The sequence below is a fragment of the Neodiprion pinetum genome, chromosome 2 (assembly GCF_021155775.2).
Source record: "Neodiprion pinetum isolate iyNeoPine1 chromosome 2, iyNeoPine1.2, whole genome shotgun sequence".
Lineage (NCBI taxonomy): Eukaryota > Metazoa > Arthropoda > Insecta > Hymenoptera > Diprionidae > Neodiprion > Neodiprion pinetum.
The window spans coordinates 3636275-3661866 of NC_060233.1; the positions used below are offsets into that span (position 1 = coordinate 3636275).

The 25592-nt window shown below is 41.0% G+C and overlaps 3 protein-coding genes across 12 annotated transcripts; 1 reads left to right on the top strand and 2 right to left on the bottom strand.

Moving 5' to 3' along the window:
- The first annotated feature begins 654 nt into the window (after positions 1 to 654).
- Positions 655 to 19698, top strand: LOC124213359 (uncharacterized). 8 transcript variants are annotated; one of them, XM_046614647.2, is made up of 9 exons: positions 655 to 737; positions 843 to 1693; positions 9639 to 9701; positions 10839 to 11108; positions 12376 to 12584; positions 14330 to 14516; positions 14996 to 15241; positions 15800 to 16131; positions 17317 to 19698. In XM_046614647.2, exons 4-9 carry the CDS (start codon positions 10851 to 10853, stop codon positions 17840 to 17842), a joined length of 1758 nt encoding a protein of 585 aa, XP_046470603.1. In that variant the 5' UTR covers positions 655 to 737; positions 843 to 1693; positions 9639 to 9701; positions 10839 to 10850; the 3' UTR covers positions 17843 to 19698. The 8 variants fall into 8 exon arrangements, with proteins under 8 accessions (XP_046470603.1, XP_046470604.1, XP_046470608.1 ...); XM_046614648.2 differs by lacking the exons at positions 655 to 737; positions 843 to 1693 and adding an exon at positions 2855 to 2941; XM_046614652.2 differs by lacking the exons at positions 655 to 737; positions 843 to 1693 and adding an exon at positions 3870 to 4021.
- Cluap1 (clusterin associated protein 1) lies at positions 19305 to 24003 on the bottom strand. 3 transcript variants are annotated; one of them, XR_006881866.2, is made up of 6 exons: positions 23490 to 24003; positions 23181 to 23377; positions 22015 to 22658; positions 21687 to 21943; positions 20793 to 21169; positions 19305 to 20655 (listed from the first exon to the last, which is right to left on the bottom strand). XR_006881866.2 is itself a non-coding variant. In XM_046614656.2 (5 exons), the coding sequence occupies exons 1-5, from the start codon at positions 23509 to 23511 to the stop codon at positions 20886 to 20888; spliced, it is 1326 nt and encodes a 441-aa protein (XP_046470612.1). In that variant the 5' UTR covers positions 23512 to 24003; the 3' UTR covers positions 19305 to 20885. The 3 variants fall into 3 exon arrangements, 2 of the variants coding, with proteins under 2 accessions (XP_046470612.1, XP_046470611.1); XM_046614656.2 differs by having other exon boundaries at positions 19305 to 21169; positions 21765 to 21943; XM_046614655.2 differs by having other exon boundaries at positions 19305 to 21169.
- Positions 24004 to 24127: 124 nt separating this feature from the next.
- On the bottom strand, positions 24128 to 25275 carry LOC124213362 (large ribosomal subunit protein mL62). The gene is made up of 3 exons (XM_046614658.2): positions 25018 to 25275; positions 24692 to 24880; positions 24128 to 24596 (listed from the first exon to the last, which is right to left on the bottom strand). The coding sequence occupies exons 1-3, from the start codon at positions 25174 to 25176 to the stop codon at positions 24336 to 24338; spliced, it is 609 nt and encodes a 202-aa protein (XP_046470614.1). The 5' UTR covers positions 25177 to 25275; the 3' UTR covers positions 24128 to 24335.
- Positions 25276 to 25592: the final 317 nt, after the last annotated feature.

The window sequence follows — 25592 nt, forward strand, 5'->3', positions numbered from 1 at the left end:
TTATTTGTAATTTTCTTATCTTTTCGCAACTTGCAGGTTTTAGACACGGTATAAAAGTCGCTTTCCTCTTTCTTTTGGCAACCGGATTTTACATTTAGATTAAGCTGGGTCGCGGCACCCCGGATGATCGAATTCCCCAAAAAGTATTTCACTGATTACCAAACCCAATCCTCGAGTCGTTTAAGCCTATTACTTCTGACAAAGGTGAAAGATTTTCGACTCGAAATGCCAAACCCGTACTTCTAAGCCTCTCCTGAATCAGGTTTTCGAATACAGATGTGCATGAAAGGATTTGGCGGCAATTATGCTGGTGGGCGGAGGAATGTAGATAGTTGTATCGCCTCGAGGGTTAACAAGTCACCGACGCGTATATTATCTCCATCTGAAATGCCAGTGCTTAAGTGTGTATTCCGAGATAAATCGTACAGAGGAAAGCGTCCAGACCTAATCGCGGGAAAGAGTGATTATTCACATAATTTGCCTCTTGAGTTTGCTTTCTGTCTGCGTTTGCTGGCAAATAATACGTATACCTCCAGCAGTTGATGAAAATTGCTGTATAATATTATATAAGTTGAGCATTTAGCCGTTATCATTAAATTGAGGACAACTATACCGTTCATGTAATCGTTAACCTTTGTTTGTATACTTCTTAGATATCCGCTATAACCAGCTCAACTCCGCATCGCAGAACATTGAGAGATAGTATACCTACACTGGAGGGAGAGTATAAGTTGCCGGTAATATTTCAGTAGCAACGACTACGTCTATACGAGGTTGAACCCAGCGCCTGGTACTATCGTGCCCCGTTATCTCTCATGCATCCCTATATTTCGGCTATGCAGGAATACACGATTGCAGCCTGGCCAGAGCGTTACATTGATCATCGAAAGTCGGAAAAACTGAGTCGCCTTATCACACCAGCACAGCGCGTGTGGTTCTCTTCAAAGTGTGATATCCTACGATTCGAATGTGGTTGATATCTCGAAACCATTAGAGGCTGCAACGACTTCCGACGCTCTTCCGCAGGCCTCAAGGTGGGAACTTTTTCGGCTCAATCCTTGGTTCCCGATGGACTCTGGAGCGGCCTGAAACGGCTGTGATACCCCGAGGACGACATCGCGACCACCACCACCATTGCACAGTATCAGGGTAGTCGATCGATCGAGAAACATGGCGCCTGCGCTGGCGTCGAGTTTTGAGACGGCGTCCGTCGCGGCGCCCTAGACCGCTTAGTGACTCCACTCTGCATTCGGAGAGTGAGTACCGGGTGCTGGGCGGACGAGTTAGGGTCTATCCGTTCAAAAATAGATTCCAATTCGGTCCTGAGGAAGTGCCGGTAGGAGATTGCCAAAGTTTTTCAAACACAGTTCCGCAGTTTTCGCCTATCGTCAATCGGAGAAGACATGACGACGATACGGGCCCGAGGAATGCTTCCGTCAGACTTGAGTTAACGTTGCTACGTCCGATGAGTATTCGTTCAATGTGAACCCAGTCATAATTCGACTCGCCCGCATCACGACGACGACGACGACAACGAATACGACCAGTGTTGGAATCGGAGCAGATCAACGTCCGCCCTGATGTCTGATCGCCACCTGCAGACATGGCATGATATAAGGAAGCTTGTAGCCTCTGCAGGAGTACCAGCGTATTCGACGGTCTTCACTGTCCTGCAGGGCACCCGTCAGCATCGGTAGGTTATTGTGTGCCGAATGGATTATCCACTATACTTGGAGTGACACTCCTCTTGTTTCTCTTCCCTCGTAAATTCTATGCCCCGACGTAAATTCATGTCGAAGAAGAACTTATCGTCCGTTGACAGTACCTACACTCGGATCAATTGGAATTATTGCACAAGACATCTTCTCCCCCCCCCATATTCAGCTACACACCTGATCATGCTGGTATTCGCTTCGCCTGATTATTATCCGGCTGATCATAATCGGCAACGATATTAAAAATTAGTCAATAAACAGAGGATATGTTGCCTTGACTTCCTCGACTAGGCCAAAATCTCGTTATGTATATTAATTGTCGATATGCGGTATCGGTGAACGAAGTACAAGGTATTTCTCGTGCGAAATTCTTATCTCGGCAATTTTCTTGGGTTATTAAAACATAGCGGTTAGTGATATCGTGTACGTCGTTGCGTAATTCTGTTGATAAGCATCGTGGTCGTTTTTCTAAAATTTGCTCGTATAGTCAGCTGCAGAAATGTTTTTTGGAATCCATAATTGCAAATCCATACGGTCAAGTTCGAGTTGATGGGGATAAAAAGTGCAGAGCTGAAAAATCACCGCGTGCATTTCATTATTGGTAGGTACCGCGGAACAATTCGATAGAGCCGAGCTTCCATCGGCTGGAAGTAATTGATCGTTTCAATTAAAACTCTCTTGTGTTATATGAGAGTGTAGGAGGCGCCGAAGTGGGTAGCTTGAATCATAGCAATCCCTGGCAGCCGGGCTAGAAAAATAACTTATAGAAGAAACGCGGCTTAGTATGGTGAAAGTTTTAATAACCTACCGCCTACTCGATCACAATATTTTAATAACAGTTACGTATTTTCTACTCGCTACTTTTCATGGACAAGAAAAATCCGACAATGCTGAAAGCGCAACAGTTTTATGATCCTATGCTCTCCACGTTTGTAGGTACGTATAAGGTACGTCAGACAGACACGATACATGCATTATTCCAGTGAAGGTTGACACGCTGTTTTTAAGACATCGATGAAAAGTTATCGTTCTATGTCGCAATGTTTAGATTTGGGCAATCGTGTCGATAAAAACATATTTTTACTTTCATTTACCTCCTCGTGTTTGAATCAAACTACGCGCGCGCGCGTGTGTGTGTGTGTGTGTGTGTGTGTGTGTGTGTGTGTGTCAACATAGTCCCTGCATGGAGAACTACGTCTGAAGAGCGTCACGACACTTTGCAGAAGGTGGTTTAAGGCCGTTCGTCATTGCCTTATTTCATCAAGTCACGCGATCTGCTGGGCGAGGATTTAGTCCGAGTACACATTTAACTACGATCATTTATTCGGTGGAACCGTGCATCGTCGAAACGATTAGATACGCCCTCGGTTTTTGAGAATATTGTAATCGACTCTTTCCGTGTATGAATTAGGCCGAGTTGAAATAAAATTTTCCCAGCCCCGTTTATGCACCCGCAAAATCGCCAAGAAATCGTTAAATTCCGTACGGTGTACGATTGATCGTTCATGATTCGACACCAAACATCGGATTAAGCAATGTGATGACGCTCGACGTTCTGTTCGAACAAGTCAAGCTAGTTTGACGTTTCCTGCGATGCGTGGTTATCTAATCAGAGCCAGTGGTCGAAAAAATTGTGTTTCACACCTGTGTGATAATACGCATAGCGGACGAAAATAACGTATCTGAGTTCATGACGGCATAGCGGTAGTTGAAATTGTTATAATTCATGATCTAAAAGTATAAATAAAGTCCAATGAACTTTGTGTATCGAGTTTGAATAATCTTAACCGTTTGTGCCACGATTTTCAACTATAATCGATAGAGCGATTATAAAGGAAATGAAGCCGTAATAAAAATTGCAACGTACTCTTCAATTACGGAATAAAACGCCGATGAACGGCTTTCAATAGACGTTGTCCGGATCTGTACTGGGGAACATCTCGAGTGTGTCTATCTGGATATTACGATTATTATAAAGTCGAATAATTCATATCGTGATATTATATGTCTCACGTATCTTCTTTGAGTTGTTGAGAAAATTTTTACAGTTGTAAGTTGTGTATTAAAATCCACCGGGATTTTAGTATACGTAAAGAGATTCTTGACAATCCAACGTAAATTTGAACAGCTGTGTTGACTAGATGTTAAACACGACGCAATCAGTTTACGCAGTTATATGTTTACCACTTCCGTGACCCTGAAGTTTTCATTGCAAGATGACTGGCTGGTATGATATATTTGAATTTGAAATGGTATTTGAGTGATTGAAGGCGCGTGATGTGGTGCAGCGTGAAAACATGAAAATGGTAATAATTGTACGGGAAAGTGAAACAATATGAAGGGAGACAGTTTCCTCCATATAAACAATGCTGAAAATATATTAAACTGTCGCTGGATCTTTCATTTTCTTCTCAAAAAGGGTCACCCTGTGTGTAGTCGACATATACGTGCATGGATTATTATTCAAATCGTTAACACGTGATTCGGAATCGTGGGGCGCAGGTAATCTGATTGGGACTAATTATCTTAAATGTAGGTACGCTGAATATAATCAGGCAAAAAAATGCGCAAATTTTATCGATAATCTTCCGACGACTAATTTAAGAACGAACAATCTTGTTGGCGAAATTCTGCAGCATTTTCGAATCACGTTGAAATCAAGTTTTACTCTAGTAATATACACCAAATTGTACATATCGTGCAAACGTAATTATAGAAGAATATACGTATAGGTATACCTATGTATATTCGAGAATTACATTATACACACATATGTTTCATTACGGAAACGGTTAAACAGGATATCCTGTGCATTTAAGTTGATTTAAGTTAATAGCAGTAGAGGAAAACCACAAGAGCAGAATTTAAATCTTGCCTAGCAGGTGTTGATAAGATATTTCGCGGACACATACTTGTTCCAGTTTTTAGTAAAAATTATCTCGACGTAGAAAAATACAAGCCTGACAGCCTGCACGAGTTGTTCGGCGACTTGATACTAGAATAATTTAGCCTAGACGATCAAGTTATCGGCGTTTCGGCGCCACATTGCTCGGCCTACGTACCTGAATAGAAGCACAGCTTAGGTGAGTACCTGAGTAGGTATACACAACCGGTTCTGGATTTAGATTTCCATAGTGACATTTACCGACACTTAGCCAAGACGCGAACCCTTTTCGAGAATTTAAGCCAGTCAGAGTGGGGATAATCCTAACCGTCGAACATTCCATAAAAAGGTTTGCGTCTTGGGTAAGTGTCGGTAAATGTCGGTACGAGAATCTGTATCCATAACCGGCCTTGTATACCTAAGTACCTGTACTATATCTCTGGCTAATAATTTTCATGAATAATCTTGAAGAATTCTGTGCGTGGCCTGCTGTATATGTCGCGAGCCATTAACGCCCGGCAGGCAAGACTTATCGGACAACTTCTTTCTTAATACGTATATGGAGTGAAAATTATTCAAGAAACAGCCTACGCGGCGGGTGCTGCTTGTAAAAGGATACGGTGCCGGGCTCCTTCGATTATTTATAAGAAACCCGGCTCCCCGTATTGTATAGTCGAGTACCCAAGTTACATACTGGGAGTTTTTCGCGAAACTCGCCACTCAACGTCAGCAGAGAGGCAATTGGAGCTGCGCGAATTTTGTATAGCCAAGTATTCGACTTCTCGAAGTAGGAGACACCCGCAGGTTGAAATTCGAGTCTATTAATGGACGATTTCCCCCCAACCGAAAAGAAAGATGAACTGATTGCTGGAGTAAAGTTTAGACAAGGTATAGCTACAAGGTTTAAGAGAACTCGACGTCTTTTGGGAGTTTCCTGTGTCAGTTTTTTTCCCTTTTCACCCGTTTTTCCCTCGTCACTCTTTCGACGTTCTTTTTCAACTTTATACTCCCTTTGCAGTAACGTGTATATACAATACATGTATACATATTATATACATTTGCACATAAAAGTTAGGAGCCGTTTCGGAGTGAGAAAATTTTCTTCTCTCAGGCATTTTTCAAGGCGTGTTGAGCAGAGGCGGCAGATGAAATTGTGTGCACAACATCCATCCACCTTTTTCGTATCCCGTGTATATAGATTCACGCTTCGCTTATTTTTCAACCCTATATGCATGCGGTTTTAAACTTGTTTACGGTTTAAATGTTTCCTCGAGGTATTTCGCTCGTCGACTTTTACAAATCTCGCGTCGTCGGGGACCTCACGCGTTTCCTTTCAAAAACGTCCTCACACGTAGGTAGACCATATACATGTAGGTATTATACATATCTGTAATACATAGATGCGTGTATAACAAGGTGTGCTTTCATCCTGCACTCACCGTTCGCCCACGCAATCGCGGGGCTCTTCAGTGATGAATATAAAACGCGGAAAAACATGAATCGAAATTTAATTTTTTTTTTTTTTCTGACATTCTTTCAATTCAAAGGTTATTATTGTCATTATCGAGTCGTCTCAAAGCCTTTGCTTCAGGCTTTGTACAATATATGCCTATAAGTATACGTACGTATGTATCTAGACACAGTAAAAACTGACCGTAAAATAGACAATAAAATAGAATAGAAGTGACAACGCGAATAAAATAAGTGTAAAATAAAAAAGAAACGTCTTCTTTCATACTTGACACTGCAGCAAGAAAAGGGGGGACAGCGTTTACTGCTGACGTACTCCATTTCCGTTCTTATTCGTCGATTTAAATCATACGCCTGCGAGGAATTGTTAATTGTTACTGATCTCCAGAAGCTGTGGGTGGTCTATATTCAATGTACAATATATAGCCTGTGTTTAGCAACGAAACTTTTCCGGTTCGGTTACCGAGCTTTCCCAGCACTTTTTTCTTTCATCAAAAATTACGGCGTTACGTAATATATAACTGAACCCAGTTACATGTAGATATATAATTTCAGCTCAATATTCTTCTCTTCGAAATTTTTTATCCCAATCTATGGGATGGGATAACAATTTATAAATTGCATCAAGGTTTTTCCAGTTGATTCTGGGCAGCGACTTTATATAAAAAATTCAGTATCAAACACCGGGAAAATCAGAGAAATACCTATGCATATATGTAAGTATATGGGTACAGGTATATATATATATATATATGTATATTACGGAGAAAGGTGAAGAGCTTGTATATCGATCGATTCTTGCGCAACAGGCAAGAAACTTTGTGACTGAGTCATTTTCTCAGGTCTTATGCGTGTATATATAGGGTGTCTAGTGTATATACATAGATACGTATACCTATAATGTGTATCTGCACGAGAAAGATGTATAATTCCTTCTCATACATGTAATAACAGCTGCACGCTCGAAGTTTCGAGTTGAGTTACAATTGACACGACGTTCAATTACACCCATTTATGAACATTTTCTTTATGCTCCATTTTTTCTTCTTGCAAAATTACACTTTTAATCAATTACTGTTTTTTGTTTGTGTTTTTCTTCCCGCCACGCGATATTAAAGAGAACGCCACACCCTGGAAAGAACTTACAATTCCTGAAAAAATAGCCACCGCACTCCTGTGCAAGTGTGAAATTCTCGAATGAATTAGAGATGATGCTTCACGGTACGCATATCTCGTTTCTCCGGAATCCTGAAAGGGAAATCATTCCGGAGGCATGGATATGTAAGCTTCAGAAAGCCGCCGGAGGCATAACGCGTCTGCTTGTACAAGTTTTCGCGTATATTCTTCCCTTCCGCATCCCTTTTATGCAACATTTATGGACCCATGTATGTACGTACATGCAAGGAGTACACACATATTTAATATCGGTATATCCCGCGGTGTTACCATCCGGAGTTTCTCAGGCTTTCGTGCTGAATAATATCAAACGTGTAATGTTGCGTATACGAGTATATATTAATATGCATTACACCACGCCAACTCAACCCGTGGCACTCGACTCGAGTAATTTTTTCACGAATCCGTAATCGGATTCGAGAATTTACTCTCCTTATCAAAGGCGATAATTGACGGTAATTGTTGCTCAGATTGATGTAAGACCATTCTTGCCATCATTTACTTTCGCGTGAAAGAACTCCCGATAATCGGCGAGTGCCTGGAACGATTTTATTGCCGAAAGTAAATCTGAAGCGGGGAAAAGGGCGGCCATATTGGCTTGCCAATTATCGAGCATTCGCGCTGAAAAAGCGAAGTAAACTTTAGATTGGTCATTCCGTATCGACAGTTTCTCCGAAGCGGGTATATTGGAAATTTTCTACAAAATTGTGACGCGGAGAAACTTAGTTTTTACTGTCAACGTCAGGCAGGAGCTGCAATTTGTAGAACCTTTCAATATCGCGAAAAGCTTTTCTGCACAAGTTTCGGTGAAAAGATTTATGCATGTATATTTAACATTAGTATGGCAAACATTTGCGCAGATATTATACAAACGGGTACATCGAGAGTCGAGCGACGGGAATATAAATTCGAGATATTGATCGAACAGAGCGAAAAATTTTCTCCGGTGATCTCCGTCGCCATTTATGTTTTTGACCCAAGCTTCAAACAATCATTCTTCTACGTCAACGGGTTTCCTCTGTACGTCCAACGTGATGCTGCAGTCAAGTAACGTAAACTCGTCAAGCTCAGCGGTCCGAAAGCGGCTCAAAATTGCCGGGAAAAGCGAAGAGAGAGGAGCATCTCTTTGATACAAAACCGCATGATAATTTGCGATAAACATTAATTTCCTGAGTTGCGGCCCAGTGAGCTTCTGAGCAACGAAAGATAATCAATTTTGCTCCTACCATCTTTGCGAAACTATATATAATATTAAACACTGCAGGCATTGTCGAAGTACGGAGCCAGAAAATCCGTATAAGAAAGATGAGGGCTGAAAATGGGCAAAAACGAGCGTCCGAGAAACAATCGGAGAAATAAAACGTCGAGCTCAAAGCCTCGTTGTCTCTACATCGTTTATTTTCGGCTCTGACGGTAAATGTACATTATACTTGTCCAAAACTGACTCTGATTTACTTTTCTCTCCGTTTGTCGTACAACGTAATTAACTGCATTCCTTTTGAATATTCAAAACATTCGCGTTATCCTTCGTTTCGTTTTATACTCTGCGAACACGCGCTCACACGATGTCATATCCACTTTATTGCGAATCAATTGAACCAACAGAAATTGGCCATCGTCAGCTGTGCAAAGACAGAAGTGCACCGAAGACATTAAAAAAAAGTCGTATAAATATATAGCATTCTGTAAATATCGAATTGAATCGATATGAAATTGATAAAAATGTATACGGAGAATATACAAAAGCAAAGAAAAAATTACCTTCGATCGGATATGAATTGACAGTTTAATAGGATGTCGATGGAAATATATTTCGCGTACAACATGATCGTAAATTTGGACTGCAAATTATAACAGCATTAGAACGCGTAGAATGTATGTCATATGTAAAGTGCCGGAAATAAATTATGTATACAATCCCATTTACCAACATAAAAATATTCTTTTCCGGTCGTTTGATTGCTGGAAATTGTCGACTTATCTATACGTACATCACGTTATACCTTGGGGCCGTAAATATGAAAGGTTCGGAACGAATTTATGTATCACGTATGCACATACGATACAGGTACCTACATTACATACATACCTAGCTACATAGCCATCTACCGCGTTGTTGAGGGTTTGAAAAATACGATCGTTCCATCGCTCTTCCGGGTGAAAAGCGAAAAATCACTTCGACTACATACAACGGATAAAACACATCATACCTATGTAGAAACCGGTGATTTATTGCTGTTTATCACCTTCCCGCAGCGTTTGTTTTAAAAATTCCTTTACCTCTATCCCACCACCGTTTGTAATTATTTAATCGTCATTTCCGCGAAGCAAGGTGAAAGTTTTTGGTACCCTGGATTTTGATGGTTAATTCTTTTCTATTTTTCCTCTTTCAGAATCAAATGCCGACATCTCCATGTATGACATAACTTCGAGCCGGACGTCTGGAACTCTATTAGGTGAGCCGATTTCCTATCGAACAATGTATCTTAAAACCTAGAACGATTCAATGATTTGGAGGCCACGGTAAATGCTCGCACCTTCGGTGTATAAGATAGTCGTCTGATCTATATAATCGAATGTTGCTGATTCGGGAGAAGTATTACTACTACTGGACTGAGGAAGTATGCGTATTATATACATAATTTCGATACATTGAACGGATTTGATGTTATATTACACCCAAGCCGTTATCTAATCGGACATTAATTTGGTTCTCAGTCTTTAGGTAGAAACGTCGTTAAGAAAACTGGTATTGACTGTTTACACAATTGGTGTTTGTAAAGTGTCAGCTGAATTAACGAGCCATCTAGCGTGTAACAGTCATTCGAATATCCTTATAATTTGGGTTCACGTTTTATCGAAACGCCGAAGGGCGATTTATACTAATTTACGCCGACGTGGCGACTTCAAAACGACACACATTTTACCGTCCGATATTATAGACTCAATTGAGAACATCTGTACACATATCACCGGCCGTTTCCGGGGTCTGAAATAAAATATCACTCTATTATAATCTAGCCTGCGTACCGCGAGCACGGTTATTCATTAACGTGCAAAGATCACTCGATTAGCTAGTGTTTTCTTGTGCAATAATTAACGCGGTTGTTTACCGAAAATCTGCATCAATTTCCGCAATGATTTTTCAGTGCCGAATTTCTGACTTTCTGGTAAGTTTAATAAGATTCCAATTCGTTTCTCATTCATACGTAATTCATATGTACAGTAATGTTCATTAGTGCCTTCCCATTTCCGGCTAACTTGTTCTCGGTCCGAAACAAAATGCGAGTTCGATTCTATACGAATTATATGTAACAATGACTCCCGATCTCTCACGTTAGCTGCATCGTCAGTCATTGTTACATAACCCGTATAGAATCGAACTCGCATTTTGTTTCGGACCGAGACGAAGTTAGCCGCAAAGGGGAATGCATTAATGAACATTACTGTACGTGTTTTGTATACACTTACATATACTAAGTTGTAAACTGCTTGTTACATTCGCGATTTCGTGGAAATGTGGAAATTAACAGCTCCGGGAGTCACTTGGCATTCTTGTATGACCCTTTAATCGTTATCCTCTTGCGTTTCAGAGAGCCTTGGGCATGGGGGCCCGGCGGGGGGGTCCCGGAGGCGGCCGGAGCGCCGGAGTCCTAAAGGAGAGGGCGAACATGTCCTTCATGCTGGTGGTGATGTTCTTCGCGGTCTTTGGCCTGATCGTTCTGACCGAGATATTTCTCATCGACGACAGGCACGGCTCAAATGTCGGAGGTACTGGGGCACTTGGCGGTCATAGAAACGGTCACAGAAATGGTCACAGGCTGATCGCCGCCCCGGACAGACCAGATTACGAGGAGGTTGGGGTGAGTGTGATTAACGGTTTCACCCCTGCTTTTCCTTACCGACGGGGTTAATTACTGCCACCGCTTAATGCCGCTGGCATTTATGGCCTTGCATAGATGTATTTTTGCGCCTTGTTTGTTTCTTTATTTCCCTCGTTGCGCGGTCGTTCGTTTAATTAGCGTTTTGTAAATCATAAATTTAAAAATCGCATGCAAAAGTGTACAGATCACTCCATTTAAATCGGATATTGAAGACTTTTCTTCGTTCTTTTTAACGAAAATATTCACCGTGAAAAATTGTACCTTGTGCAGAGTTGTGCGAAATAATCGAAAATACAAAATCAAGATGGCCGTGGCGCCGATGATTTCTCTACACTTGGGATTCAATTTTGGACATATAATCGTTTCCACCGGTCGATAATTATCGGGCAACGTTTCATGCTGAAGAAAATGATGGCAAGAACAAATGCATAATTGTGTGGCCGTCGGTCGGAACTTGTAGAATTGAGAATTTAGCTCGTGAAATTCAGAAATTCACAGTTGTAATCCTGCGTCAACATGAAACCAGTGTCATATATTTGCTAGACAGATTTATCTAGACATAAAATGCAATGCTGCAGTGACAAATTGAGCGTCATTCAATAACTGTCGAGAAATTATCTCTTCCGCCTATTGTTCGTGATTTTGTCCTTCATTTTCAACGTGTCCAAGTTCTATCTTACACATACATAAGTATATTGGTGATCCGTCAATTTTTGAAACAAATCAATTTCCTCTTGTTAGGTGCCGCTTTTTTTCTTTTTTTCGCTTCTCTGCAGGTCAAGTGTATCCAACTTTTGGAAATAACGATCAGTCCACGTCTTATCCTCGTAGAAACACCGGGTTTCGCGAATTTAACGGGGTCGACAGGTGGAGCCAATTATACCGGGAAGAACTGACGCAGTATTTGGGGCTGTGGGTGGAGGGTAATAATAATAATTCATCCTCGTTAGCGATATGCAGTGATCCGTATAGGTTTTTTTCGTACTAGGCACGTGTATCGATCACTTCAATGTCGCTATGGTATGAATATCACATGCACAATCGTTATCGCGAGACGTATCTCGATAACGTTCGCAAACAAATGCAAACGTGACTCGAACCTGATTAGCACGGTCTTGATCGGTTCACTCTTTTCCAAACTCTACAATCTTTGACACAATCAATTAAATAACTAAACGCACCAAGAGTTACTGTAAAAATTTTCCCACAACTGCTCAGCTTCTGATTCGGTATTTTAAAATGACAGGCCGAAGATTACACCGGAGTCAAGGGTGGTTTCGACGACCATGTTGGACTCCTTGTCAAGGATACTGCGGAGGGTGGAAAACCGGTCGCATCCCTCGCCGATCCTCGCGGATTACCCAGCCTCCCTACAAACGTGGAATCCCGTCTGCCCCATCTTAATCAGAGCCTGAGACTGACCCACGCCGATTGGCTGAACGTGACAAACACCAGGTAAACTCGATTTTACCGGCAAACTACTTGGGTGAACAACTGTCGTAAAAAGGACTGGGATATTGGCTGAGTTGAGATAAACGCCGCAAAGATTATCTATGAATCAGTTCGATGCTGCTCAAGAATCTGGGGTGAAACTCGTGTTTCCGTGCATTAATGATCGCCCTCCGATTTGTGAGATACACTCGTCGTTCGATTGATTGACAGAACGCAATTTGCACGATTTTACTCGCTTCAGGAACACCCGCCTTTTTGGGAGAACATATTTATCTCCAATTAGAATATATGTACCATAATCAAACTTTCCGCTGCCGAGTGATTTATTATCTTTACAAATGGTCATCTGTGTTAAAAAAATTCACTCAGTTGGCTATCGATTATACGACGTGGTTATAAATTCTTCCAAGCACTGAAAACACAACGTACTTGCTTTCAATTTAATTACAATTCGTTATTGATCCCGATGAATTCAGATTGCTTATAAGCACCTGAGTCACCGGACGTTGTCACGTACTCTTTCATCCGATTATTAGCTGCTCAAGTGTTCAGTTTCTTTTTAACGCGGTGAAAATCCACGTTGAAAGAATTTGTACGGGAGAAGTAATTATTCGTCATCGACAACATGAATTACGCTCGACAGTGATCTATGGTATTTTAATTTCCTATTACAGGGTCGCCGGAGGCGGAAGATTTAATCTCACAAATATATAACTTGATGTTGATTGCGCACGCGTACGACGATTATACAATACGATAACGATTTAGAAAATAACGCATCGCACGTCATACTCAGAATCGGAATCAAATGATAATAACGATCGACGCAACAATGCGATAATAATAAATTAAACCGCTTATCGGCATGCTATAGCTTGATAACATGCACAGATACATGTTGCAGATAACAGCTGCAACATTCGAACAGTGTTCTAAACATATGTTAGTAGAATATATATCTATATTTACGTGTTGTGCAAGTACAGTTGGGTAATAAACCTTTTCGGCATAGCATTTCATATACGAGACATCTTTTTTGAATCGGCTTTTTGAAATTTGTTACTCGAAGGTTTTCGGGATCGCTGAAAACGAATCCGACGTCAGAATTTCAAAATTCAAGATGGCGGATCCAATACGGTAGATTGAAAATACAAAATTTGATCCTATTCGCTCATACTAGATCCGCCATTGTGAATTGGGAAAATTTCTGAGATCTGACCTCATTTTTGAAATCAGTGACCTCGAGAATCTTTATATATCCAGTTTTAAGGAATTTTACTGCAAGGAAAAATTTATGTTTCAAAGGGTTAATTGTCTATCGATGGAACAACGTGAATCGATTATAATTCCGAGTCGAGTACTAGGTATATAAAAACGACGTTTTTTTTTTTGTTTTTTATTTTTTTAAATCCAGTAAAATCGATATTACAAAATTATCCGCTTCAGCTATCGTAGATTTTGTGAAGGAGCGCTGAGCTTTGCAGCCCCCGGTCCTCAGTACTCTGCTGAGAGGATCCGCGTGTATAACAAGAACCCTCCAACTGATGACCCTCTTGTGCGTTTATAAGTCCCATTTGCATAAGTTCGCGTTACAGGGACTCGCGAGAGCCGTTTACGGATTGCTTAAAAAATTCTAAATCACGCCAATGCCTCCGCGTCATGCAAATTGGTAGCAGCGTCTTCCTCTATTGCACGCGGTGTCATTGCTGCAGGAACTACTCTCACAGTTCCGAATTTCTCTCCAACAGGTTCAAGTTCTTCGTCTATTCTGCCTATTACGATAACCGTGCGAACGGCGGCGAGGGTCCGGGATTGATCAGGGTCATCGGGGCCACCAAAACCAGGGGACCGGAACAAGTTTGGTGCCGGTTGTGGTACAATTTGCATGCGACCGGTAACGCCACGGCATCTATTACCGTTTCCGCTAAGGTCAAGGTAATTAAAACGCCATTATACTTGTCGAGATCCAAAAGGGATCGTCATTAGTTTACTTTCCTTTAGTTTGAATTTCTCCGTATAATGAATTGAAGTCGCAAGGGAGAAAAAACCTTTCGTTTTTAACCCTCCGTCGGCCAACATGCACGATATTGTCCACCCTGACTTTCTCACTTATCGCAGTATCTCGGGAATTTTTCATTATTTAACCATTTCTACTAATTAACTGATCGAAAAATTTTGTAATGCAAACTATTGGAATGTCGAGTAGGCACCTGAAACTGATTACCTGAATTTTGTGGAAATTTTTGAAAAGCCCCAAGTGGGGGAAAAAGAACTCAGGACGTCAGTAAAAAATCATATGGTCGTTGGAGGGTTAATAATGAGTAGAAATAGTCAAGTTACTGTATACGATAACCACACTATTTATTTGATCAACCAATTGACGCTACAAACTGTAATTTTATCCGAATTCGCAGACAATTCGGGAGAATTGGAATCTCAAGTACAGCGCGACCTTCGTAATTTGTCCACTGCCAAAAACGCCTCCAGAAACGGCGGAGGGTCCGGTTCCAAACGCAGTTCCGAATTCGGTTAGCGTTGTGTCGAGGCTAAAAGCCCCGCCGGCGCACAGGATTCTGATACAAAATCGCCCCTCCGACAGGCCGAATAAAAAGGAGCCTCTGGCTGTCTGCGTGAAGCCGTTGCACTTCGAGTTCAACAGGGTAACTATAAGCGTCATCTCCAAGCTTCCTTCTGCACAGGGGGGATTCGCTGAAAAAACTTGTAAATTTAACCGTCCCAAATCGAGTTGTAAATCAAAGAAATTTGAATGACTGTAATGTTCCTTGAAATAACGAGGAATCAATCGAGATAACCGTAATCATTTGAAGTGTTGGTAATCATGGCATGGACATCATTTCGCGTCTTGCGTTCAAGGCCAAATGGTTTCGATTCGTCGATACTGAATGCAGCTATGGACTTCAATCTCGTCGTGTGCTTTCGTTGATTACTAATTCACCAAGTGATTTCCAGTGATTCTATCGATTCGTAACCGTTGAAAATTAGGGATAACATTGTAACAAGTCAATGGAAATCACCTGGTACACATAGTAATGAACGAAAACCGCATGATAGAAGAGAAATCAATGGAAGCCGTTCGACGGCGATGTTAATGGATTGGAATCACCTAGTTCATTACCGAGCGAATTACTCCTAAGTAGCTTCTGCAGATTCCTGTAGCTTTGGATCGCGATTTAACCCTTTGTTGTCTGGCCACACAGGTCATGCAGTTGATTGAGTTCGTAGAACTACACCTGCTGCTGGGCGCGACTCACGTGACCCTCTATAACGACACCCTGGGTCAGGAGGCTGGCTGCGTCATCAGGGACTACGAGTCTCGCTCGGCACCCGGGAGCGACTATCCCCTGGTGACGTTACTTCCATGGCATCACCTCGACATGATTTCTCAGCTCGAAATACGGACCGAGGGTCTGTTCGCCGCACTTAACGACTGTTTGTACCGGTCCATGTACCAGTTCGAGTACGTCGCTTTTCTCGACCTCGACGAGTACATCATTCCCAGACACAACGACACGATACCCGAACTCATAAGGTGGGTGCCGCAGTTTCCTAGCAGAGAATTCATCCGTATATCACTGAGAAGATGTTCATTTGTTACAGTCCCTAGAAAATTCTAGTAAATCCAAGCATATCGCTGAGAAGTTAATTTTTTAAAGTCCCTAGAAAATTCTAGTAAACCCAAGTATATCGTTGAGAAGAAGTCTATTTGTTACAGTTCCTAGAACATTCTAGTGAACCCAAGTATATCGCTGAGAAGAAATTCATTTGTTAAAGTCACTAGAAAATTCTAGTGAACTTAAGAGTCGTTCCAATAACGGTTCAAGTTATTCTGTTGAAATAACAAGGAAGCAGCCACAAACTCATTGTCATTTGAAACCCGTGCGAACCATTACACTTTTCGGCTGTGTGTAAAAAATGAAAACAGTCAAGGACTGCATGCGGTAACAGTAGGTAGAAAATTCTCTCGTATTTTAAAATCCAAAAACGCGGTTCAAACGGTTTTTACGGGATTCATTGATAGACAAAATCAGTTCACATCAAGGCTACTGTAACGAAAAACAAATAGTTTTTTTTTTTAAATTCGTAGTGCGTTCAACGGAATCTATAACCCTGAACTCTTTCGCTACCATTTCATTCGCCTCGTTACTATTCTACCATTTTACCAATGGTGGTACATAGACTTGTTAACTTATAGAATTGTTTCGCTCAGAAGACGGTTACAATAACTGACCATGGAACAGTTCAAGTTCATTGTTGAATCCCTCCTCATTTTAGCCATTGAATGTAATTTTTTTGAATAAAAGAAAACAAAAGCGAGGACAAACAATTGGCCCGATTTCCGTGTTGCTGTAACAGCGAGCGATATAAAGTGTATATCCTGTAATGACTAATGTATTGTACTATTATAATACGAGTAAATAATACGGTGAACAAAAAAAGAAAAGAAATAGATAAAAAAAAAGAAAAAAGAAAGAAACTACTTCACCGCCTCGACTAGCCTTGACTCTGAAGAATACGATCGTCGATCAAAGAGTCGTTCCGAGCTGTTGCGCACTCGCTTGTCGCACGGGAGTATGTATACCTTATAGTACAAAGTGTGAAAGCTAATATTGGGCGACAGAGAAGCTGAACAAACGGAAATTGAGCAATGAGTGTCTATTTAATGAACGGTTGAAAAACTAACGACTAATCTTCGCTTGTACGTATGATTTCGCAGGTGGTTGGGAAAGAGGGTCAGCACCAAGTCAACCGGCTCTTATTCATTTCAAAACGCATTCTTCTACCTGCAATGGGGCGACGACCCGAGCGTGAAGCAGAGCCAAACGGCCGAGGAAGCGGCGTTGATAACGTTGAGAAAAACGCGTCGAAAAACGAAGCTTCACCCGCACAAACAGCGCTCGAAGTACATCTGTAAGCCGGAGCACATCGTCGAGGCCGGTAATCACTTTGTATGGGAATTCGCACCTGGACACGGGACCCTGAACGTCCCGGCCGAGGCGGCCATCCTCCACCATTACAGGGTCTGCGAATTCGGCGGCGATGACTGCGTAAAGACTCAGTCCATTGTCGATAAAACAGCCTACAGGTACGGCCAGGATTTGGCCAGGAACGTCAGGACGAGGTACGCCGAGCTCAAGGAGAAGTGCTCACTCCCAGACCTCGAACCCGTTCCTGCGGCCCCGGCGACCCTGACCGAATCTAAACCCCAAACCTCGCCGCTGGTACAGCCTGCGAGCAGGTAGCGAAAACCCGATGTTATTCCCGAATTTTACGTGAAAAATTTCCACGGGACACCGATAATCGCGAGGACGTATTTTTACAGCTATAATTACAACGTTGACGACAAAAACAACAACAATCATTTTTGACGACAGCCTTATAATATTAAAAAAGTTTCATTTATGATTTATAATTCCCTTTTACTTTTAGAAGGATATAATTTTATTTCAATACTGTTTTCAACAAACTTTCCGGTTGCCTGCAAATTGTATTTACTTATTTATTTATCTGGTTATACCTATTACTTCTGCAGTTAATACCGTACTTTTCCCTCGTCATCTTCTTGTGTTGAACGACGAAAATAACTATCCAATTAGAGGTATTTATTATTTCAATATACAGATAGGGAATTGAGATCTGTGTGTATATGAGTGATCAACTATTATCGGATCCTTATTATTGTTAATTTTTATTCCGTGATCGCGCAACGTTAATCTATAATGGTGATAAAGATAGACGATCGATCGATTGATTGAATTATTAATTGATTAATTAATTAATTAAAGAGACAATTACTCAACCACACGATTATAACGTGCCGTGTGTGAAAGGAAAATTGAATTATAAAATGGACAATTTTTATGCATAACATAATATATAATATAATATTTAAACAATATGTGCGACGTGTTCAGTCGACGAAATAATACGATATTATAAAACTAATAATAATAATAATAATAATAACAATAATAACAATGACAATTATTAATAATATGCGGTGAGATATGTAATATGATTGTATAATTATGTGAAGATATGTTTGTATTTAAAATATGAAAAACTAAACCGGGCGAAACTGAAGGTACAGAAGATGCAAACTCCCCGAAAAGACGATGAGAACAATAAACGGAAAGAAGAGAAGCAAAAAGTGAAGGAATAAAATAATAATTACCGTAGACTGACGATATTTTTCTACGAAGAAAGATTATCTCGTATAATTAATTGTATGTATATGTATATTTAAAAAAGGCCTTGCCTCGAATTAGTTTGGATCTGGTGCTTGTTTGCAATTTTATAATAATATGTAATTTTATATATATTGATTTTTATTTACCGCGTCACGTATACATATACATTATACATATTTATACGTGTAATTAGGGGATAGAAACATACGTACCTATCTATATTATGTACGTATGTCACGCAGCATTGAATTTAGAAAGTTCGAACGTCTTTCGAACTGATAACGCAAAGTCAATCGAATATTCGTGAAAACCAAAGATCGTAATCGTACTGTATAGAGGAAAATTAAAAACAAAGTCCTGCACACTCGTACAAGAATTGCAGCCTAATGATAAAAAACGAAACGAGCATAGCCTAATTCCGGTCTAAGTGCACAAATTTGTATGCGTGTAAGCAGAGTATAGTGGTTATTGTTTGTAGTTGACTAATAGGTGGGACAATTTTTTTTTTCGCATAAATGAAAAAACAAATAGACGAATGTAAATTATTACATGTTTTTAAGTAAAGCCAATACGAGGTAAGCAACACGGACGCATATCTACATAACATGGAAAATTGAAAAAATACATCATTAAATAGTTAATAGTAACGAAAAATGTGAGCTGTTTTTTCCTAATTATTCAACTTTCAAATGAATAATATTTATTATTATGGATAATATTTGTTAGTGATTGGTTAAAAAATTTTCTTCCCTTCCAGGCACACATTTCGAGGTTTGCCTTATGTTACCAATGATTGTTGTTTAAGAAAAAGTGATGACAAATGTTTAGGTAAATGAAAAAATTCCGATAACGATGTAATTATTATTATTATATTGTATGTAATATAATAATAATGATAATAATAATAACTCGGGATCTTGTTTTTCTAGTTCTTAAGACACCCGGTTGTATATATATAATACATCTTTAAACTTGTACAATTTATTTTTGTGTGATTTTAGTCTTACCACAATACTATGTATACATATATTATAGAATATATATATAAAAGTACCTAATTACATAATAATCAATATTACATGTATATATGTGCATCTAGGCAGGTGTATATATATAGATTTGTATATTATTATTACACAATACAACGTATAAGTCGAATCTACGAATAAAAAATTTTTCATTTTTCTTTATCGAAAGTAACGTTAATCCGTTTCGCGTATAACTTACACGTCATAGGTACACAAGTTTACGCACACAATGCCGACACGAGTACGAATTATGCGTGTTACAATAAAACACATACGTAACATTGTATTCTACCAACTAGGTACGCATTTTCGCGATAGCGTCAATGCCAAAAGATACTTATATCGAAAAATAAATCAGTATATTACGATAAGTCGTAATTATTTAGATCCAATATTTTTAAATTCAGTTCGGTTGTTATCCCTTGGTATCTGCTCAGATATGAGGAAGGAAAAAACACCAGAATCTTCGATCTGAAATATCGCTGGATCAATTGGTCCCGAAACTTTTTTCACTTGGATTCAATCTCCGTGTGACAAAAACAGAATTAGGTGTGTATATACATATAGGTATATATCCTTATACAAAATATATCTGAAACGGAAGTCTTCACTCGGCGTTATCATCATTATCGAGCATATAATTGCGAAAGCGCGAATCACTCACGGCGTTGCAAATCGCGTTTTGCAGCTAATTAAGATCGATGAATCAGATTCGAGTTCAGAGAATGCCCGCGGTTTGTGTTATGCGTATTTCCCGCGATTCAAAAAACTCCAATTCAGCCTTGACTGACGTTGCGAGTGATGACAGGAATCCCCGATCCGTACACCGAATAACAACTGTATATCGTGACAAGGAAAACAAGTCGAATTAAAAAGAAATGAGGAAGAAACGAAACGGCGAGCAAAAAGTACTTACAATCCAATTAAGCCTCGCATTGTACGAAATAGCGTAAAAACTAGTTTCAATTACCCACCCGGATTTTCGGTCAGATTTCAACCGTATCGAGTAAACATCCCATCCGCTTCGATACAACCGAAAGAATTATTCTCGTTTAATCATTCTTCGCTCAAAAATCTTCGTCCGAATGATCTATCTTGCTGACCGATCGCTTTTCCTGTTTGCTTTTCGGGTGCAATACTCCCAGCTCAAGGTCCCCCTCCGAGTTCAGGAGGTCGTCGTCGTCTTCCAAGTCTCCGTCGATGAAGAGATCGCTGTCGCTGTCCAACGAGCCGACGCTATCGTTCAAATCCAGGGCCGTTCCAACTCCCGCGCGCTGTCGTCCTGACATGCTTCCGTAAACGCGACGCTGCAACGCTTGAGCGTTTCCTCGGGATGATCCGCCGTCCATGCCTGAACAAAATCGGGAGATTGAAAAGAGTTAGAAGCGATAATAATGGAAGATGTTTTGCGATAGGAGCCCAGTAAGCGAAGAAATATTGCAATACTTATTGAAACAAATTCGCTCTGCTGATCCGCAATATTTTATAGACAAGAAATCGGCGATAATTTTGCATTATGCGAAAATCGGTTTTGCCATCTCATTTTTTTTTTATTTAATTTTTTATATTCTTGAATTGTGATAAATTGACAGGGAATATTCTGGGTCAATTAGAATTTGTAAAAAAAATGAATCGAATAGGATGGAATTGTGTATGGTTACAGATTGGATCGGATTGAAATTGCTTTACAATTCTAATCGAAAGAAGTCGAAGGAAGTTCTCGTTTCATGTAATCGGCAGATTTCTTCTAAACCTCGAATTGACAAACTTCAAAACGAATCTGTTTTCATGAATTTTAATATTTCAATATGTTCATCGTTCACTGGGAGGGACGTTGAGAAGTTGTCAGTGCGAAAGGGGGGACCTACTGGTTTGCAGTTCAGTCAAGAGTGATTCGGACTTGAAATCATACAGATGGTTCTCCGTCGCTTCCGGCCAATTCTTACCGGTCTTGATCCGCACCCCCTGGCCGATTCGTTCCTGAAGCTGCTTCTCGGCATCGGCCAAATTGTGGCCGATCGTTTCCTGGTTCGAATTGAATATCGAGTCACTTCCGTCGAGGAGTCCCTCCAGCGTAACGTCTTCCCCTCTCAGTTGTTCGAGCTGTTTCTTCGTCGCGGCTTGCCTGCGTACAATTTGAAGGTGAAAATAAAATTCGGTCTCGGACTAGAGGAATAAATTCACGGGGATACTTGCCTTCGTTCGAACCTCTCCTGCTCGGCCTTGGCGGCGTCTTCGTGGAGGTGTTCGAGGTAAGCGAGGTAGCGAAACTTCTGGAGGTAATCCTCGTAGAGGGCCTTAAGCTCGACCTCGAGTTTCTCAAACTCCTCCATAAAGGCGGGGCGCACTTTCCTCAGGGTTTGAAGACGCTTCTCGTTCCGGCTGAGCTCCGTTCGCCGCCGTTCGATCTTCGCATCCAGAGTCTGCTCGGTGTCCTTTATGTTCTCGATCTGCTTCCTCGTGTCAGTTATCTCCTGTCCTATGCTCTCTATCACGTGTTTCATCGCCACTTCGATCTCCGAAGTGTCGAATTGCCGCGAAATTTTGCTGTTCCTCGCCTCCCGCAGCTCAACTTCCCGCCCCAGGAGGTCGAACAGCGTCGCCCCGTTTATCGTCAGCTGACTAGCCAGCTGCCTCGTAGTTTTTAGCTCGCTTATCCTGTTCGAGATGTCGAAGTTAGCCCCGCTTATCTCCATGCTATCGCCCATCAGGATCGCCTTTTCCGTGCTACGATTTTGGGCGTCGTACAGCAGTGTCGTCATCTTCAGTAACTCCTTCACCGCGTATCCATCAGCTTGGTAGAGCTTCTTCGTGTTCAGTTTCACGTTTGCCTTCACCGCCTGCAACAAGCAAATAAGAGCGTAAAAGTAGAAGAATGCAACTTTTTCCCGCAAAGGACCCTGCAGAATCCTTATGAAAATTGGCTCCCGGTCAAATTGGCTGGATTTTCAATAAATTATAGTACATATCCTTCGAGTCAAAAGTTCTTATGAACACGAGTCTCAAAAATCAGTAGTTTCCGAGATACAGGCATCGGAAGAGGGGTGTTAAGATTTTTTGATATCTATCGATTTCGTGATTTTCATGAATCATAAAGCTTCAAGGGGACTTGAGATAAAATAAATCGTCAAAAAACTGCATAGTTGATTCTAAAAAAATAGGCCGAAAGCTGTGATTGATTCCATCCACGAACTCTCGGAAATTACTGATTCTTGGAACTTATGGCTAAGAAAACTTTTGACCGGGAGGATATGTACTATACTACATACTGAAAATCTAGCCAATTTTACCGCGAGCCATCTTTCATAAGGATTTCACGAGGTCCTTTGCGCAATAATCCCAAAAAATTCAAATCCTCCCACCATAAACTCAGCTGTTCTTCGAACAAGTGCCACGCGTTCTTGCTCCGCGTTGTGTTCACTTGGAATATCCGCGTCGGGATCAAACCTCTTGACAAGCCAGATGAGTATTTCGGCGACAAGGGGGAAATTCGGCACCCGAAAGTTCGTTAGAGAAATCAGCCTCGGGTAACCGAGAACTCGCATCATCTCGGTGAAATCTGAGGACGGAAGTTTCGTTGAAAATGGACAAACAAGCTAGAGGTATGCGTATCTGTGCGTTATTTTTATCCTTCATTTCACTGTTCAGGTTCAATAAGGTTTCGTACTTACTCCGCATATCCCGGAACGACATTTCTCCGTGTTTATAACTCTGTGAACCTCGGGAAGTCGGACTGAACGACAGAACGTCCAATGTTTACGTTTAGAGACTCGCCGCGGTTGCTCGGCAACGTTTCGTACACACGTTATGTGGGCTCGTATTGTCCGTTGATTGCGTGACTGATTCGCAGTCCACGGCGATTTTTGATTGCGTATTCATGATTCAACATGTTCGATCTGTGAGTGATTCGATCGGGTCCTCAGTGGCTTCGCAGCATACGTATTTTGTCTTGAAAATTTTGTCATTTTCTTCGCGACGTATTGAGTTTATTTTTCGGTATGAAATACCGTTTCTGACGCAAATAGCACTATACGCTTCGTCTCTAGGCGGTCACTCTTGCCGATAAAGACGGAATCTGGAACGCAGTGCGGTCGATGTGTTGCTGAATTACCGACTTCGGAGACTCGAGCCTCTGTTGGTAAGTCAAATCGGCAGTCGTGTAGATTCAGGTTTTGACAAAAACAAAAATTTCAGCCGAGCAGTGGCGTGCCTATCGGAATTTGTGACGAATATAAACACTGATCCGGAATAAAGTTATTGAGTAAGTGTCGCGCCGGCTGCTAGGTTCGGTTTAGCGAATGCGTTCAGGTTAAAACTACTTTTCTTCAGCTTTATTGATCAACACGATTGATTTACACTTACGATAACAGACTTAGCACGAAATACACCGCAATTGGCTCTGGATCTAATTTCACAGTAGATTTTGTGCAAGCCAGAGTTTATTGTTAAGGGAAAATCAATTTTTACTGTTCAATTGACGAAGAGTTTACGGTGTAAAACTGAAGACATTGAAGAATTTAAAAATCGGAATCCGAATTTTGTCTGCTCCTCTTTATGTCTGATCGCATTCTCTTAGTTATCAGGCGTTCTCTGGCTGCCTTGAGGTGTCTTTTTCGCAACTTCTCCTCTGTTTCTTCTGTAATTTGAGGCGGAGGTTTAGCGACTTCTCTGATCACGGTTCTCAGCTTCTCTAAAGCGTCGGCTAGGTTTAGCTGCTGTGATCTAGTCACGTCCGATTTAATAATCAGGTCTCCATCCTTGCTTATTTTCGTGCTATACTGGAAAATAAAGGTTTGTAAAAAAGGCGGTCATAAAACTTTGCCGAAATGGTATCGTCGTGCTCCTGTTCCAGGCTTCGGTATTCTTAACTCACCTTTTCTAACAACTTTGGCTTCAGCTCGTCGTTCAACCATCGAGCATTCTTGACGTTGAATCTCAGGTCAACTTTGGTGTTTACTCGATTTACGTTTTGCCCTCCAGGTCCGCTGCTTCTGCTGTAGGATATCTGGAGTTGATCCATCGGTATGAACCCGTTGAATTTCACATTCGGGTCTTCGGGTGCCTTGAAGTATCAAATATGATGTACTAGTTCAGGTTATGTTTTTAGCCGGCATGTAAAAGCGGCCATGCGAGTATTTCGAAGTGATTGCTATTGGAAAAATTAAACGAAATAGAGAAATATCAACACAAATTACTCACAAAATCGGGCGTGTAAAGCTTTAGGCTGCTTTTCGGATAGAGGTTATCCAGCGAGTAGGCACTTTTGTAAGACAACGTTCTTCCGAGGCCGCACACGTGAGTTTGATTTGTTATTTCGTTTTTTATCACCTTTACGCATTGCCTAGCGATGAAATTCATCTTCGTATTTTAATCTGATGTTTCGATAAATAATATACCTATAAATATATTAATCAAGTTCAATGCAGCTCCCTTCACCTCCAAGGTAATATTTATAATACCTGATCACCCCGCGCAGGTTGTGCTGCCTCATATGTCGAGCGGAAGTTTTTGGTACTAACAAATAAACAGAAACGGCCGCCAACCTCGCGATTGATAAAGACCCTGCTCACCGTGTTGAAAATGAGCGTGAAATTGAGAACGTCGAACTTAGGATGTGCTCAGTGCTGTGCAGTGACTGTGTGAATTGACAGAAAAGAATCAGGCATGCGGCGAATAAGAAGAAAAAGAAGAAGAAGGAGGGGAGATTTCAACGTGGAGATCAGAACTTCAATTTACCAGGTGAGTTCTTCATTGTAATTCGTGCCATAATCCAT

Coding starts and splice junctions, on each gene's coding strand:
- LOC124213359 (XM_046614646.2), top strand. CDS start 10,383: ATGATTTTTCAGTGCCGAATTTCTGACTTTCTG. Junction 11,109..12,375: donor CAGATTACGAGGAGGTTGGG/GTGAGTGTGATT, acceptor TTAAAATGACAG/GCCGAAGATTACACCGGAGT. Junction 14,517..14,995: donor CCGTTTCCGCTAAGGTCAAG/GTAATTAAAACG, acceptor CCGAATTCGCAG/ACAATTCGGGAGAATTGGAA.
- Cluap1 (XM_046614655.2), bottom strand. CDS start 23,511: ATGTCGTTCCGGGATATGCGGA. Junction 21,944..22,014: donor CAGGAGAGGTTCGAACGAAG/GCAAGTATCCCC, acceptor AATTGTACGCAG/GCAAGCCGCGACGAAGAAAC. Junction 21,170..21,686: donor CTTGACTGAACTGCAAACCA/GTAGGTCCCCCC, acceptor GATTTTGTTCAG/GCATGGACGGCGGATCATCC.
- LOC124213362 (XM_046614658.2), bottom strand. CDS start 25,176: ATGAATTTCATCGCTAGGCAATGCGTAAAGGTGATAAAAAACGAAATA. Junction 24,881..25,017: donor AGCTTTACACGCCCGATTTT/GTGAGTAATTTG, acceptor TGATACTTCAAG/GCACCCGAAGACCCGAATGT. Junction 24,597..24,691: donor AGCCAAAGTTGTTAGAAAAG/GTGAGTTAAGAA, acceptor TTTATTTTCCAG/TATAGCACGAAAATAAGCAA.